Consider the following 17,700-nt stretch of genomic DNA (forward strand, 5'->3'; position numbering starts at 1 on the left):
GGCTCACTAAGTGCAGTGGGTATACAGTGTTGCAATTAACACCCTGGTCTAGGTAGCAGCTCACTGCTCTCTCTCTCGCTCTTATTTCATGGAATCTTAATGTTCCACCTCACCTGTACCTGCTATTATATTAGAAACAAACTTAGTCATCCCGCACTGCTTAAAAGCTCATATAGTCTTTCTCCTGCAAGCCTTTGTGCTGCTTTTCCCAGTGGCTAGAACACCTCTAACTCCATCCCCCTTCTCCTCTGTTGCACCAACTTGTTCTGGATGATTCCTACCCATCTTACAGGTCTCAGCTTTGACAGCTTCTTCCAAGTCTTAGTAAGACGCTCGTCCTCTGTGCTCACAGAGCATTTCACACATCCTCCCTCATAACATGTCACCTGGGTTGTAATTTTGTGCTTGTTTGTCTGTATCCCCATTAGACTGTAAGCTCCATGAAAGCAGAAACCATGCTTCACTCACTACTATATCCTCAGGCTCTAGCATAATTAGTACCTGGCACATATTAGGTCCTCAATCAATATCTGTTGAATGAATAAATATCATAATTTTCTAAGAAACAACCTAGCCAGCATCATCTTTGTATTAGGGACAGCTTCTGTTAAACACAATTCACAATACTTCCAATGAACCTGGCTTCATGATGCTGGCCAGGGCCCCTCAACAGTGACCCCTAGCTGTTGGCTGCCACAGTAGCAAGGGACAGTCAGTGGCATTACCTGAACAGCAGGACCACCAGTGTCACACCTGGGCCCCCTCTCCCTCACACTTAGGCCCACAAGAGGCAAAGCCATCTCTCATACCACCTAGAATAGCCATCATGAGGAATATTTGTTTTTATTTCTACTTACTGCAGAAGATTCACAGCCAAAGATCCACAACAAGTCATCCAGATCTTTCTCATTGACTGTTTCATCAAGAGAAATACCAAGCTATGGAAACAAAAAACAAAGGGAAAGCATCAGCTCTAAACTCAGAGACCAATGGAGAAATCCTAAAAGAGGTCAAAAGGTGAGAAGGTGCTGACAAAACTCTCAGTGAGTCCAAAATATCAGTGTACCATTATATCCAGGTTGGCCCTTAGGTAAGCTGACTGGACTAATGTCAGACTTTGCACAGTTTAGAGTTTTGCAAGCCAGCTCAGGGTCTAATGGCTACAGGTCATTCCTGTGTGGTACTAGATATGTTTACCTTTTTCTTCCCTTAACCTACTTTACTTATTACAATCTTTCCCTTGAACAGTAATGTTGTGAACAGAAGAATATTATGAAATATGTGCCTTTGAGTCACATATATGAAAACACAGTCTATAGGAGAACTAAGGACTTTTTCCCTTCTTTGAAACAGTCATGGTGTTCTGAATTGGCAATGAAAAATGCATACAAAAAACTAGACTGTGACCAATCAAAGTTCCACTATGGATTTTTAAAATATAGAGGAAAGCTTTTGATGAAAAACTCATGAAAATTTAGACAATTTGTGAAAACATTTAATGTTTGACTTACTGTGCCATCCTCAAAGACCCGAAAATTGATTTGCTGTTGAGCAGCCCTGTCCAAGACTTCTTTCACTGAGCAGCCACACTGAATCTTCAAAGTGTCAAAGAACAAGTCGTGCTGGAGTTGATGCCCGGCTCGCTTGAGACCTAGACAAGATAGGAGAGCCACAAATGATAGAGAAACCTGCTTCTCAGCCACTGACATGTCACAGAGAAATAAAAAGGTAAATGCTACCACTACCTTGTGTATATTCTCTAGAAGTGGTGCATGTGTTGTGTATGTGTGATACACTTCTTTTTATAATTTTAATATATTATGAACATCTTTGCTCTTCCACAGATCTACATCCATAACTGTTTTTAATATTTTTACAATATTCTAACATATGGATGTACCGTAATTTAATTAATCACTTACTATTGAACAGTTAGGCCATTGTCAATATTGCGCTATGGTAAACGATATTTCAATGGTCACATTTACATATTTATGTGATTATTTCCTTCAGATAACTTCCCCAGAAGTAGAACTTCTTGATCAAACTGTAGGCATAACTCTAAGACTTTGATAAATATTTTTTAAGTGCCCTTCATAAAGTTCATACCAATATGGTATCAGCATTCTTTTTAATCTTTGCCATTGTAATAAGAGAAATACTTTTATTTTAATTGAAATTCCATTGATTAATACCAAAGTTAAAATATCACATGCACATTCGTCATTTATTTTTACACCTATTTCTTTTTAAATTACATTTCCTGTCCCTTGCCCATTTTTTTTTTTTTCCTATCAGGGTGAACACACACTTCTGAGGTCAGAGAGGGAGCAGAGTGAGTAAGAACTATTTATATTAAAAAATATTAACATTCAGTCTATCATAGATGTTGAAAATATTTTTCCTAGTTTCTCATTTGGCTTTTTAATTTTGTGTACAGTATAGGACATGCAAGGAGTTTTCAATTTTATTTACTCAAATTTATCTCTCATGTCATACCCAAAGGTTTTAAAACAGGTAAGTGACTCACCTTCAGACAAAATCAAAGTGGCATTATGTACTCTCCTAGCAATGTGCTCCAGCCCATGGGAACCATGGTAGATGGCAAACATGGCAGCCATATTCGCCAAGAGGGCCTAAAAGGACAGAGAGCACTTAAAGAATATTCAACAATGCAATGGAAGACAATTAGTGGGAGGGCATAATTATTTACCTTGGGATACCAAAATTGCAAACAAGAACAGAAGCATCAGATTTCCTGCACGCTCTATGGAAGTCAAAAGATTCATCAAAAGATGAATGGAGAATATATAGCTAAAGACTGGCAAAGATGAAAACACAGGAACCAGGGAAATAAAACCAAAGTGAGTTGGCAGTAGATATAGCAGAAAGAAAAAACCAGAACCTACTGGCATATTCCCTGCTGACAACAAAGTCGCTTTCTCAGGTAAAGATATTTCTCTTGACCATTGGATTAAGGTTTCAGAAAAACATTTTCAGGGAAGTGTGTGTTCTAGCATGACAGAAAATGGAAAGGAGTGGCATCAGAATCTCTCAGAGGTGAGGGATAGAGAAAGGTTCCATGAGGTTTTGGTGAGTGTTCCTGCATGGGGAGTAGGGAAGGGACCCTCCCCATGGGGAGATGCAGATCAAAACACAATGAGACACACCCATGTTTATGGCGGCATTATTCACCATCGCCAATGGATGGAGGCGGCCCACGGATCTATCAACTGAAGAGTGGAAGGGCAAACTCTGGTGTATACATGCAATGGAACATTGTGCTTTTACAGGAAGGAATGAAGTCGTGAGGACTCCAACAAGGTGAATGAACCTTGAGGGCATTATGTTGACCAAGATAAGCAATAAACAAAAGGACAAATATTGTAGGATCTCACTAATGTGAGCAAACTATAATGAGCAAACTCTGAGAGTCAAAAGCATAAGTTATCAAGAGATGGACAGAGGACAGAGATTGGGCAATCAATGCTTAAGGAGTAGAGAATGTTGAAGAAGTTTAATTGCAAAGGTTCGGAAATGGATAGCATGATATTGTGTGATGGTGGCACAATACTGTAAGTGTAATTAACAAAGCTGAATGTGAGTATGGTTGAAAGAGGAAGGCTAGAGTCATGTATGTCACCAGAAGGAAAGCTAGAGGATAAAAACTGGGACTGTATAACTTAGCAAAATTTAGAGTGGACAATGATGATGGTTAATTGTATAAATATAAGAGAGTTCTTACATGAACTAGAACAAACGCATGTCACTAATACAAGGTATTGAAAATAGGGTGTTATATGGGGAAAAATACAATTAATGTAAACTAAGGTCTATAGTTAACAGTAACATTGTAATATTCTTGCATTAATTATAACAAAGACACTATACCAAAGCTAAATGTCAATAAAAGGGGGATATAAGCGGTATGGGATTTTTTTCTTTGGAAGAAATGAGAATGTTCTCACATTAACTGTAGTGGTGAATGCATAACTATGTGATTATACCAAGAGCCACTGACTGTAGAATGGACTATATGATGTGTGAATAAAATTGTTAAAAAAAAAAATACCATTAGGATGGCTGAAGGAAAAAAAAAGACAGTAACAAGTGTTGACGAGAATGTGGAGAAATGTGAAGTCTCATACACTGCTGATGGGAAAGTAAAATTGTGTAGCTACTTTGGAAAACAGTCTGGAAGTTCGTCTCAAAAAGTTAAACATACACGTACCATATGATCCAGTAATTCCACTCTTAAATACCCAAGAGAGTTAAAAGCATATATCCAACACAAAAACGTGTAAACAAATGTTCATGGTAGCATTAGTCATTACAGCCAAAAGCAGAGTTAACTCAAATGTTCATTAATTGATGAATGGATAAGGAAAATGTGGTTTGTCCATACAACAGAATGAAGTTCTGATAAATGTTCTGACATGGATGAACCTTGAAGACATTATGCTAAATGAAAGAGGCCAGGCACAAAAGGCCACACAGTGTATGATTCCCTTTATATATCCAGAATAGGCAAGTCCACAAAGGAAGAAAGTAGAGTAGTGGTTGCAAGGGGCTGCAGGGAGGAGAGAGGGATTGGGTTGTGAATGGTATATAACGGCCAAGGTATTTAAGGGTATATAACAGAATATAATTGTTGGTTGTGAATGGTATATAACAGCCACTGCCTAGCGGGTGGTGTATAATGGAATGTGAATTATATCTGAATTTTTAAAAGCTAATGACATGTAAATTATACTTCAATAAAGTTGAACTGAGAAAAAGCTAATGAAAAAGCTACTTGTAGAAGCAGGAGCAAAGAAATAAAGAGAATATAAAGAACGGGGCATGGTGAAAAATTCAGACATCTGTAGAAATGTTACAAGATTAAAAAAAGAATTCAGTTAACACTTTCAAAGATTAAAAAAAAATAACTCTGAATGATGCAAAACTCGGAAAAATCCAGTGTCCTCAAGAAGAAAGGCACAGGATTGAGAAGAACATGGAGCAGATGCTACAAGAAGCAGAAGGCTGGAGTGAATGACTTACAGGGCTTAGGGAACAAATGTAATATCTAATCTAACAAAAAAAAATCTCTTGCTTTCAAAGAGGATACGGGACTTGCAAGTAATTGTTTTATGCAACCAATTATGAAACAGAACACACAAAATAAAACAGACAATTAAGAGTGAGATGATCACCAGAGCAAGAAGATGAAAAATCAGAGCAGACAAAGCATGGCTATATCTATAGCAAAGATTATTTTAATACTTGCTGAATAAGTACAATCCAAGTTAAATGTGAAATGTCAGCTATGCATGAACTGGGAGGAATAAAGAAGTAGGAACATAACTTACATTCATTGCAAGCAGCCCAAATTCACCTGGAAAATGAATTTCAAACTTTGAAGCAGAAAACTGAGGCCCTTACTGCACTTATGATCAGACTGAACATAAGCAGAAAGGACAAGACATGAGCAGTTAGCAGCAGAGGAAGGGAAAACACTTAAGCAGAGATTTCAACAAATGGAAGTGAAAGATATCATATCAGGATCACTTTGGTCTTGGGTTGGGGTGATAAAAAGCTTGAGTGACGGATGTTGGTGATGGTAGCACAATATTATGAATACAACTAATATCACTGAATTGTACACCTGCAAGTGGATAAAATGGGAAATTTGGGGTTGTATGTAACTCACTACAATAAAATTGAAAAACAACATCAACAAGATCAATTTGCTGTTCAGCAGAGGAAAAGTCCATGACAACCAGCTCCTTCCTATGATATTGGAATAACTCATCTGAAAAGCAGCAGCCACCTTTCTGAAGCAAAAAAAATAATACAAGAAACCAACTGAGTTAACTGCTCTGGAAACGAATGGCTGTAAAACCAACTATAAGAAGACACTATTGTCTACTGCTTCCCAGGAGGGGCCGTCTAGAACTCAGCACTTCCTTGGGCCCATACACTGAGAGCGCTGTGTTGTACCTCCCATTTGACATCTCTCTCTTTCTCCAACCTTTAATGGAAGAAATGCATCTAGAATGGATGGATCCCATGCTCAGTAGTCCCTCCCGATCCTAGGAGTTGGCTCAGAAATCGCTACTCCCTCTAATATGAACTCTAAGGCAATTTCCAGGATGACTAGGAGCCCAGGGAGTGCCTCTTATTTTACCCCATTGATGACGCAGTAAAGCCTGTCATAAGTAACCAGTAAAAGCACTTCCCACCCCTCCACTAGATGTCTATCAAGACCATCCTCAAGCACAGGAGCCTCAAGCACCTGCCCTTTGCCCTCCCCATCCCATTCCTGGAGGGCCTCCACCACAGGCCTAAGAGACAGTGCCCCAGCCACCACCCACAGTGAACCTGCCCCATTGGCAAGAATGCCAGGGACCCTGATCCCCATCTTTTATATAAAATATATGTGAGAAATAATTAAAGAGTTGAGAACAAATATTGCTATGATTCCACTTATATGAAACATCTAGAATAAGCAAATTCAGAGGCAGAAAGTAAATTAGAGGTTACCAGAGGCTAGGGGGTGGGGGAATGGAGAGTTATTGTTGAATGGGTAGTCTATGTTTAGGGTATTGAAAAATTTTGGAAATAGATAATGGTGATGATTGCACAACGCTGTGAATGTAATTAATGCCACTTGTCGCTAACATAAAATTTTTCCCTAATACAATTAAAGATCTTGAAGAAACAGAAAGATTCAAAAGTTTTTTGCCTTTATTTCATCATTGTACACTTAAAATTGGTTAGAGTGGAAAATTTTATGTTATAAATATTTTACCACAATAAAAAAAGAGTGGCGTTTTTGTCTTTTAGCTAAACTTAGCTTGTTCAAGATCTAAATACGGGATTTCAGAGAAAATATGAACTAATGTTCTTTGTTCTCCTTTTTTATTAAAACACTTAGGGTGAAGTGAATGCACAGGTGAAGTATGTGCATGCACTAAACACCAGCAAATAAGATTGCATTCTGGTTCTGATAAGACCATGAGGCTTCTCTACCAAAAAGGTCTTGCCATTTCTGATGTGCACACTGCTCAACAGGTGGTGAATGAGTGAACAAATGAGTGAATGAATGAGTAGCTCATTTCTGTCAATTACGAGGCATTTGGTGGTCGGGCCAGGTATGGGAGTTACCTGAGCTGTGCAGATGTTGCTGGTAGCCTTGTCTCTCCGGATATGTTGCTCCCTGGTTTGAAGAGCAAGACGATATACTTCTTTTCCAGTGGCATCTCTGGGCCAAGAATAAAGAATCCAGTTAGCACAGGTAATCGTATCACCAGGAGTTGTTCCAAATGGATCTGCTTCTTCATTCCCGACTAGAAGTGACTGCAGCAAATCTGTTTGGGTACAATTTGCAAACCTTCCTCTTCTAAATAGTACTACTCATTTTTACTTTATACTTTGAGAATTTGAAACACAAAATATATGCAATAAGGCTGGGAAACCCGAAAGGAAATTTCTGAGTAATTACCCAGCCTAATATAATGATGGTGACTGAGGATTAAATTTTGCTCTGAACTGCTTAGCAGACATGGAAAAAGGGAACTACCCGACAAAGGAAATAGGATTCCTGTACTGAAATTCTAAAGCAACTGTTATGGCTAATTTTTTTAAGGATGTTGATAAGCTTACCACTTGTCTCTAACGTAAAATTTATCCCTTTCTAATACAATTAAAGATCTTAGAGAAACAGAAAGATTCAAACTTTTTTGCCTTTATTTCATCAAGCTCTGGAGTTCCACTTTTCAGAAAGGTAAGATGCTCCATATAAAAAAAAACACACAAGTATAATGACAATAATTAACAACTAAACTTTTTGAATTAGAAAACCTTCTGCCTGATCTTGTGTGGTAAAAGAACACTGAAAGGAGGCGGGGCAAGATGGCAGACTGGTGAGCTGTATGTTTTAGTTACTCCTCCAGGAAAGTAGGTAAAAAGCCAGGAACTGCGTGGACTGGACACCACAGAGCAATCTGTCTTTGGGCATACTTCATACAACACTCATGAAAACGTGGAACTGCTGAGATCAGCGAAATCTGTAAGTTTTTGCGGCCAGGGGACCCGCGCCCCTCCCTGCCAGGCTCAGTCCCGGGGGAGGAGGGGCTGTCAGCTCCAGGAAGGAGAAGGGAGAATTGCAGTGGCTGCTCTCATCGGAAACTCATTCTACTGATTCAAACTCCAACCATAGATAGACTGAGGCCAGACACCAGAGACTCTGAGAGCAGCCAGCCCAGCAGAGAGGAGACGGGCATAGAAGGAAAACAACACGAGAAGCTCCAAAGTAAAAGCAGAGGATTTTTGGAGTTCTGGTGAACACAGAAAGGGGAAGGGCGGAGATCAGGCCTTGAGGCGCATATGCAAATCCCGAAGCAAGGCTGATCTCTCTGCCCAGGGCACCTTTCCTTAATGGCCCTGGTTGCTTTGTCTATTAGCATTTCAATAACCCATTAGATCTCTGAGGAGGGCCGTTTTTTTTTTTTTTTTTTTTTTTTTTTTTTTTTTTTTTTTTAAATCCTTTTTGCTTTTTCTAAAACAATTACTCTAAGAAGCTCAATACAGAAAGCTTCAAAGAATTGAAATTTGGGCACGTCAAGTCAAGAGCAGAAATAAGAGAGCTCTGAGACAAAAGGCAATAATCCAGTGGCTGAGAAAATTCACTAAACAACACAACTTCCCAAGAAAAGGGGGGTGTCCGCTCACAGCCACCATCCTGGTGGACAGGAAACACTCCTGCCCATCGCCAGCCCCATAGCCCAGAGCTGCCCCAGACAACCCAGTGTGACGGAAGTGCTTCAAATAACAGGCACACACCACAAAACTGGGCGTGGACATTAGCCTTCCCTGCAACCTCAGCTGAATGTCCCAGAGCTGGGAAGGGGGAGCAGTGTGAATTAACAGAGCCCCACTCAGCCATCATTTCAGCAGACTGGGAGCCTCCCAACACAGCCCAGCAGCCCAGAACTGCCCTGGGGGGACGGCACTCACCTGTGACATAGCACAGTCATCCCTCAACAGAGGACCCGGGGTGCACAGCCTGGAAGAGGGGCCCACTTGCAAGTCTCAGGAGCCATACGCCAATACCAAAGACTTGTGGGTCAGTGGCAGAGACAAACTGTGGCAGGACTGAACTGAAGGATTAGACTATTGCAGTAGCTTTAAAACTCTAGGATCATCAGGGAGATTTGATTGTTAGGGCCACCCCCCCTCCCCGACTGCCCAGAAACACGCCCCACATACAGGGCAGGCAACACCAACTACACACGCAAGCTTGGGACACCAATTGGGCCCCACAAGACTCACTCCCCCACTCACCAAAAAGGCTAAGCGGGGGAGATCTGGCTTGTGGAGAACAGGTGGCTCGTGGACGCCACCTGCTGGTTAGTTAGAGAAAGTGTACTCCACGAAGCTGTATATCTGATAAATTAGAGATAAGGACTTCAACTGGTCTACAAACCCTAAAAGAACCCTATCAAGGACAGCAAATGCCACGAGGCCAAAAACAACAGAAAATTATAAAGCATATGAAAAAACCAGACGATATGGATAACCCAAGCCCAAGCACCCAAATCAAAAGACCAGAAGAGACACACCTAGAGCAGCTACTCAAAGAACTAAAGATGAACAATGAGACCCTAGTACGGGATATGAAGGAAATCAAGAAGACCCTAGAAGAGCATAAAGAAGACATTGCAAGACTAAATAAAAAAATGGATGATCTTATGGAAATTAAAGAAACTGTTGACCAAATTAAAAAGATTCTGGACACTCATAGTACAAGACTAGAGGAAGTTGAACAACGAATCAGTGACCTGGAAGATGACAGAATGGAAAATGAAAGCATAAAAGAAAGAATGGGGAAAAAAATTGAAAAACTCGAAATGGACCTCAGGGATATGATAGATAATATGAAGCGTCCGAATATAAGACTCATTGGTGTCCCAGAAGGGGAAGAAAAGGGTAAAGGTCTAGGAAGAGTATTCAAAGAAATTGTTGGGGAAAACTTCCCAAATCTTCTAAACAACATAAATACACAAATCATAAATGCTCAGCGAACTCCAAATAGAATAAATCCAAAAAAACCCACTCCGAGACATATACTGATCACACTGTCAAACATAGAAGAGAAGGAGCAAGTTCTGAAAGCAGCAAGAGAAAAGCAATTCACCACATACAAAGGAAACAGCATAAGACTAAGTAGTGACTACTCAGCAGCCACCATGGAGGCGAGAAGGCAATGGCACGATATATTTAAAATTCTGAGAGAGAGGAATTTCCAGCCAAGAATACTTTATCCAGCAAAGCTCTCCTTCAAATTTGAGGGAGAGCTTAAATTTTTCACAGACAAAGAAATGCTGAGAGAATTTGCTAACAAGAGACCTGCCCTACTGGAGATACTAAAGGGAGCCCTACAGACAGAGAAACAAAGACAGGACAGAGAGACTTGGAGAAAGGTTCAGTACTAAAGAGATTCGGTATGGGTACAATAAAGGATATTAATAGAGAGAGGGAAAAATATGGCAAACATAATCCAAAGGATAAGATGGCCGATTCAAGAAATGCCTTCACGGTTTTAACGTTGAATGTAAATGGATTAAACTCCCCAATTAAAAGATATAGATTCGCAGAATGGATCAAAAAAAATGAACCATCAATATGTTGCATACAAGAGACTCATCTTAGACACAGGGACACAAAGAAATTGAAAGTGAAAGGATGGAAAAAAATATTTCATGCAAGCTACAGCCAAAAGAAAGCAGGTGTAGCAATATTAATCTCAGATAAAATAGACTTCAAATGCAGGGATGTTTTGAGAGACAAAGAAGGCCACTACATACTAATAAAAGGGGCAATTCAGCAAGAAGAAATAACAATCGTAAATGTCTATGCACCCAATCAAGGTGCCACAAAATACATGAGAGAAACATTGTCAAAACTAAAGGAAGCAATTGATGTTTCCACAATAATTGAGGGAGACTTCAACACATCACTCTCTCCTATAGATAGATCAACCAGACAGAAGACCAATAAGGAAATTGAAAACCTAAACAATCTGATAAATGAATTAGATTTAACAGACATCTACAGGACATTACATCCCAAATCACCAGGATACACATACTTTTCTAGTGCTCACGGAACTTTCTCCAGAATAGATCATATGCTGGGACATAAAACAAGCCTCAATAAATTTAAAAAGATTGAAATCATTCAAAGCACATTCTCTGACCACAATGGAATACAATTAGAAGTCAATAACCATCAGAGACTTAGAAAATTCACAAATACCTGGAGGTTAAACAACACACTCCTAAACAATCAGTGGGTTAAAGAAGAAATAGCAAGAGAAATTGCTAAATATATAGAGACGAATGAAAATGAGAACACAACATACCAAAACCTATGGGATGCAGCAAAAGCAGTGCTAAGGGGGAAATTTATAGCACTAAACGCATATATTAAAAGGAAGAAAGAGCCAAAATCAAAGAACTAATGGATCAACTGAAGAAGCTAGAAAATGAACAGCAAACCAATCCTAAACCAAGTAGAAGAAAAGAAATAACAAGGATTAAAGCAGAAATAAATGACATAGAGAACAAAAAAACAATAGAAAGGATAAATATCACCAAAAGTTGGTTCTTTGAGAAGATCAACAAGATTGACAAGCCCCTAGCTAGACTGACAAAATCAAAAAGAGAGAAGACCCATATAAACAAAATAATGAATGAAAAAGGTGACATAACTGCAGATCCTGAAGAAATTAAAAAAATTATAAGAGGATATTTTGAACAACTGTATGGCAACAAACTGGATAATGTAGAAGAAATGGACAATTTCCTGGAAACATATGAACAACCTAGACTGACCAGAGAAGAAATAGAAGACCTCAACCAACCCATCACAAGCAAAGAGATCCAATCAGTCATCAAAAATCTTCCCACAAATAAATGCCCAGGGCCAGATGGCTTCACAGGGGAATTCTACCAAACTTTCCAGAAAGAACTGACACCAATCTTACTCAAACTCTTTCAAAACATTGAAAAAAATGGAACACTACCTAACTCATTTTATGAAGCTAACATCAATCTAATACCAAAACCAGGCAAAGATGCTACAAAAAAGGAAAACTACCGGCCAATCTCCCTAATGAATATAGATGCAAAAATCCTCAACAAAATACTTGCAAATCGAATCCAAAGACACATTAAAAAAATCATACACCATGACCAAGTGGGGTTCATTCCAGGCATGCAAGGATGGTTCAACATCAGAAAAACAATCAATGTATTACAACACATTAAAAACTCGAAAGGGAAAAATCAATTGATCATCTCAATAGATGCTGAAAAAGCATTTGACAAAATCCAACATCCCTTTTTGATAAAAACACTTCAAAAGGTAGGAATTGAAGGAAACTTCCTCAACATGATAAAGAGCATATATGAAAAACCCACAGCCAGCATAGTACTCAATGGTGAGAGACTGAAAGCCTTCCCTCTAAGATCAGGAACAAGACAAGGATGCCCGCTGTCACCACTGTTATTCAACATTGTGCTGGAAGTGCTAGCCAGGGCAATCCGGCAAGACAAAGAAATAAAAGGCATCCAAATTGGAAAAGAAGAAGTAAAACTGTCATTGTTTGCAGATGATATGATCTTATATCTAGAAAACCCTGAGAAATCAACGATACACCTACTAGAGCTAATAAACAAATTTAGCAAAGTAGCGGGATACAAGATTAATGCACATAAGTCAGTAATGTTTCTATATGCTAGAAATGAACAAACTGAAGAGACACTCAAGAAAAAGATACCATTTTCAATAGCAACTAAAAAAATCAAGTACCTAGGAATCAACTTAACCAAAGATGTAAAAGACCTATACAAAGAAAACTACATAACTCTACTAAAAGAAATAGAAGGGGACCTTAAAAGATGGAAAAATATTCCATGTTCATGGATAGGAAGGCTAAATGTCATTAAGATGTCAATTCTACCCAAACTCATCTACAGATTCAATGCAATCCCAATCAAAATTCCAACAACCTACTTGCAGACTTGGAAAAGCTAGTTATCAAATTTATTTGGAAAGGGAAGATGCCTCGAACTGCTAAAGACACTCTAAAAAAGAAAAACGAAGTGGGAGGACTTACACTCCCTGACTTTGAAGCTTATTATAAAGCCACAGTTGCCAAGACAGCATGGTACTGGCACAAAGATAGACATATAGATCAATGGAATCGAATTGAGAATTCAGAGATAGACCCTCAGATCTATGGCCGACTGATCTTTGATAAGGCCCCCAAAGTCACCGAACTGAGCCATAATGGTCTTTTCAACAAATGGGGCTGGGAGAGTTGGATATCCATATCCAAAAGAATGAAAGAGGACCCCTACCTCACCCCCTACACAAAAATTAACTCAAAATGGACCAAAGATCTCAATATAAAAGAAAGTACCATAAAACTCCTAGAAGATAATGTAGGAAAACATCTTCAAGACCTTGTATTAGGAGGCCACTTCCTAGACTTTACACCCAAAGCACAAGCAACAAAAGAGAAAATAGATAAATGGGAACTCCTCAAGCTTAGAAGTTTCTGCACCTCAAAGGAATTTCTCAAAAAGGTAAAGAGGCAGCCAACTCAATGGGAAAAAATTTTTGGAAACCATGTATCTGACAAAAGACTGATATCTTGCATATACAAAGAAATCCTACAACTCAATGACAATAGTACAGACAGCCCAATTATAAAATGGGCAAAAGATATGAAAAGACAGTTCTCTGAAGAGGAAATACAAATGACCAAGAAACACATGAAAAAATGTTCAGCTTCACTAGCTATTAGAGAGATGCAAATTAAGACCACAATGAGATACCATCTAACACCGGTTAGAATGGCTGCCATTAAACAAACAGGAAACTACAAATGCTGGAGGGGATGTGGAGAAATTGGAACTCTTATTCATTGTTGGTGGGACTGTATAATGGTTCAGTCACTCTGGAAGTCAGTCTGGCAGTTCCTTAGAAAACTAGATATAGAGCTACCATTCGATCCAGCGATTGCACTCCTCGGTATATACCCGGAAGATCGGAAAGCAGTGACACGAACAGATATCTGCACGCCAATGTTCATAGCAGCATTATTCACAATTGCCAAGAGATGGAAACAACCCAAATGTCCTTCAACAGATGAGTGGATAAATAAAATGTGGTATATACACACGATGGAATACTACGCGGCAGTAAGAAGGAACGATCTGGTGAAACATATGACAACATGGATGAACCTTGAAGACATAATGCTGAGCGAAATAAGCCAGGCACAAAAAGAGAAATATTATATGCTACCACTAATGTGAACTTTGAAAAATGTAAAACAAATGGTTTATAATGTAGAATGTAGGGGAACTAGCAGTAGAGAGCAATTAAGGAAGGGGGAACAATAATCCAGGAAGAACAGATAAGCTATTTAACGTTCTGGGGATGCCCAGAAATGACTATGGTCTGTTAATTTCTGATGGTTGTAGTAGGAACAAGTTCACTGAAATGTTGCTATATTATGTAACTTTCTTGGGGTAAAGTAGGAACATGTTGGAAGTTAAGCAGTTATCTTAGGTTAGTTGTCTTTTTCTTACTCCCTTGCTATGGTCTCTTTGAAATGCTCTTTTATTGTATGTTTGTTTTCTTTTTAACTTTTTTTTTTCATACAGGTGATTTGAAAAAAGAAGGGAAAGTTAAAAAAAAAAAAAAAAAAAAAAAGAAAAAAGACAAACAAGGGGAAAAAAAAAAAAAAAAAAAAGATGTAGTGCCCCCTTGAGGAGCCTGTGGAGAATGCAGGGGTATTCGCCTACCCCACCTCCATGGTTGCTAACATGACCACAGACATAGGGGACTGGTGGTTTGATGGGTTGAGCCCTCTACCATAAGTTTTACCCTTGGGAAGACGGTTGCTGCAAAGGAGAGGCTAGGCCTCCCTGTATTTGTGCCTAAGAGTCTCCTCCTGAATGCCTCTTTGTTGCTCAGATGTGGCCCTCTCTCTCTGGCTAAGCCAACTTGAAAGGTGAAATCACTGCCCTCCCCCCCTACGTGGGATCAGACACCCAGGGAAGTGAATCTCCCTGGCAACGTGGAATATGACTCCCAGGGAGGAATGTAGACCTGGCACCATGGGACGGAGAACATCTTCTTGACCAAAAGGGGGATGTGAAAGGAAATGAAATAAGCTTCAGTGGCAGAGAGATTCCAAAAGGAGCCGAGAGGTCACTCTGGTGGGCACTCTTATGCACACTTTAGACAACCCTTTTTAGGTTCTAAAGAATTGGGGTAGCTGGTGGTGGATACCTGAAACTATCAAACTACAACCCAGAACCCATGAATCTCGAAGACAGTTGTATGAAAATGTAGCTTATGAGGGGTGACAATAGGATTGGGAAAGCCATAAGGACCAAACACCACTTTGTCTAGTTTATGGATGGATGTGTAGAAAAGTAGGGGAAGGAAACAAACAGACAAAGGTACCCAGTGTTCTTTTTTACTTCAATTGCTCTTTTTCACTCTAATTATTATTCTTGTTATTTTTGTGTGTGTGTTAATGAAGGTGTCAGGGATTGATTTAGGTGATGAATGTACCACTATGTAATGGTACTGTAAACAATCGAAAGTACAATTTGTTTTGTATGACTGCGTGGTATGTGAATATATCTCAATAAAATGATGATTAAAAAAAAAAAAAAAAAAAAAAAAAAAAAAAAAAAAAAGAACACTGAAAGAAGCTAATGTAAGAATAATTATTTTTACATTAAAAGGCAAAATGCCTGCTATTGTTATCTGACAAATTGAGGGCCTTTCACAAATTCATATCCCATCATTCACTAAATCATAGTGTTCACTTATGTTGATAGCCTAGCTATAATGAAAGGTCTCAGAGATCATGACAAATTTTCCCAATAATAATCATGGCATTCATCTAAATTCTTAACCTAAGAATCTTCAAAAAGAAGCACTCAAGAAAGTAAATTAGAAAATTACGCAGATAGCCAAGTGGATGTGCTTTGCAATTTCTCTCTGCATTTGTCTTTATATAACAGTGTGACCCAATAATACTATGGAGGAAAAAAAGTGTTTAGATATAAAGCACACCTAAAATATTTGATTTCTCAGGGTTTTCATCAACCTAAATAAATTCAATTATCTAACTTCAATATTAGTAAGTTGTAAATTATAGACATACTTTTCCAAATACATACAAATGTAAGACATTTGAGAAAAGGTACTTGTTCATACCCCAAATTCTCTCTTCTGACTCTATGTTATACATTTCCTTAATCAATCCAACATGGCCCTGGTAAATTCGCAGAGATATCAATAACCTTTGAGATCAGGAGAAGCAGCAGGGAAAACTGAAACCACAACAAAAGGGGAGAAACATGAAATGCTTTACCTTGTTACCCCCACCATTCTTCCAGGCATCATTCTCACCAAACCTTCTCGGACAGCAAAAAAGGCTGCATGTGGTCCCCCATAGCCCAGCGGCACCCCAAATCTCTGTGAGCTGCCCAGGGCAATGTCTACCCCAAATTCTCCAGGAGGCCTCAGGATACACAGAGCTAAAAGGTCAGTAGCACAACAGGCCAGGCTCTGAAAAACAAAGGAAGGAAGAAAACGGACAAAACAATTACTTTCCCCTGAAAGTAGTGGACAGGTAGAAAGTTATCTCAATTAAAGGTGACTGGCAGAGTTGATTCACATTCTGAGGACTTCATTTACTCATTCAGTCAGTCAGCAAATATTTACTGAGTACCTACCATGTACTAGGAATCAATGAACAGAACAAACTTAAAGAAAGGAGGTACGGAGGCAAGAATTTTACCATTCCATGTGATAGTGGTAAGGAAACTAAAATGCAAACACACCCACATTTCAATGTTGGGACGCACCTCAGTGGGCCCCCTGAGGGGAGGTTTTCCTACCCCATTCTGATGGGCTCTTTCCACGAGTTCTGTAAAGTCCTCCACCTTCCCCTCAGTGTCTGGATACTGGAACAGCACTCCACTGACATCTTTTCCACTGAAGTCCATTTCATGGGGTAACTTCAGCTCAATGAGTACTCCATTGTATCTGGAAAGACAGACGACAAGGAACAATCATACTTTTACTTTTAGAAGGGAAAATCAAATTACTTAGTTTCTGTATTAGTGATACAGCATTCCTCGATGCCTACCTTGATCTACCCTACCTGCACACACCCCAGCCCACACTTGGCCATTCAGTGATGAAGCTGTTTCACCCCAACACAAGTGCATTCAACAGCTCAGCCTGTTTCTCTTTCCATCCCTTACCATTGCCTGGTCCCCCTTTCCTGTAGGAACCTGCTCCTAAGAGAGGGTCTGGAACATTGCTTCCTGGGGCTAAAGAACCAATACCTGAAACAACAGAGGCATTGCCACTTCCATGTTCGATTAATCTAAGGTGAATGGAAAACCATCAGGAAGACAAGGAGGTAGATCTTCCTTAGATTCCTAAAATCATCTAATTCCAATTATATATGTAGGAAAACTCTTTCTAAAGGGATAGTGGTATGGGGCGAGACTTTTACAAATGGAAAAGCAACAATAACAACAACAAAAAAAACCCCCACAGCAGGGATTCTGCTGTATTTGTTTTATCAGATTACATTGCTACATCATA

The 17,700-nt window shown here is 39.2% G+C and overlaps 1 protein-coding gene across 1 annotated transcript in view; it reads right to left on the bottom strand.

The window, feature by feature from the left end:
- The window catches only part of GLDC (glycine decarboxylase), a 114,186-nt gene that overhangs the window by 38,816 nt on the left and 57,670 nt on the right, over nucleotides 1–17,700 (bottom strand). Inside the window, exons 6-11 of the mRNA XM_037798387.1 lie at nucleotides 16,983–17,130; nucleotides 16,454–16,650; nucleotides 7,150–7,246; nucleotides 2,531–2,636; nucleotides 1,512–1,651; nucleotides 858–938 (exon numbers count right to left, since the gene is read on the bottom strand). Of these exons, the coding sequence (XP_037654315.1) occupies nucleotides 858–938; nucleotides 1,512–1,651; nucleotides 2,531–2,636; nucleotides 7,150–7,246; nucleotides 16,454–16,650; nucleotides 16,983–17,130 (769 nt within the window). The remainder of the gene's footprint in view (nucleotides 1–857; nucleotides 939–1,511; nucleotides 1,652–2,530; nucleotides 2,637–7,149; nucleotides 7,247–16,453; nucleotides 16,651–16,982; nucleotides 17,131–17,700) is intronic.

The sequence above is a fragment of the Choloepus didactylus genome, chromosome 10 (genome assembly GCF_015220235.1).
Source record: "Choloepus didactylus isolate mChoDid1 chromosome 10, mChoDid1.pri, whole genome shotgun sequence".
In the NCBI taxonomy this organism is placed as follows: Eukaryota; Metazoa; Chordata; class Mammalia; order Pilosa; family Megalonychidae; genus Choloepus; species Choloepus didactylus.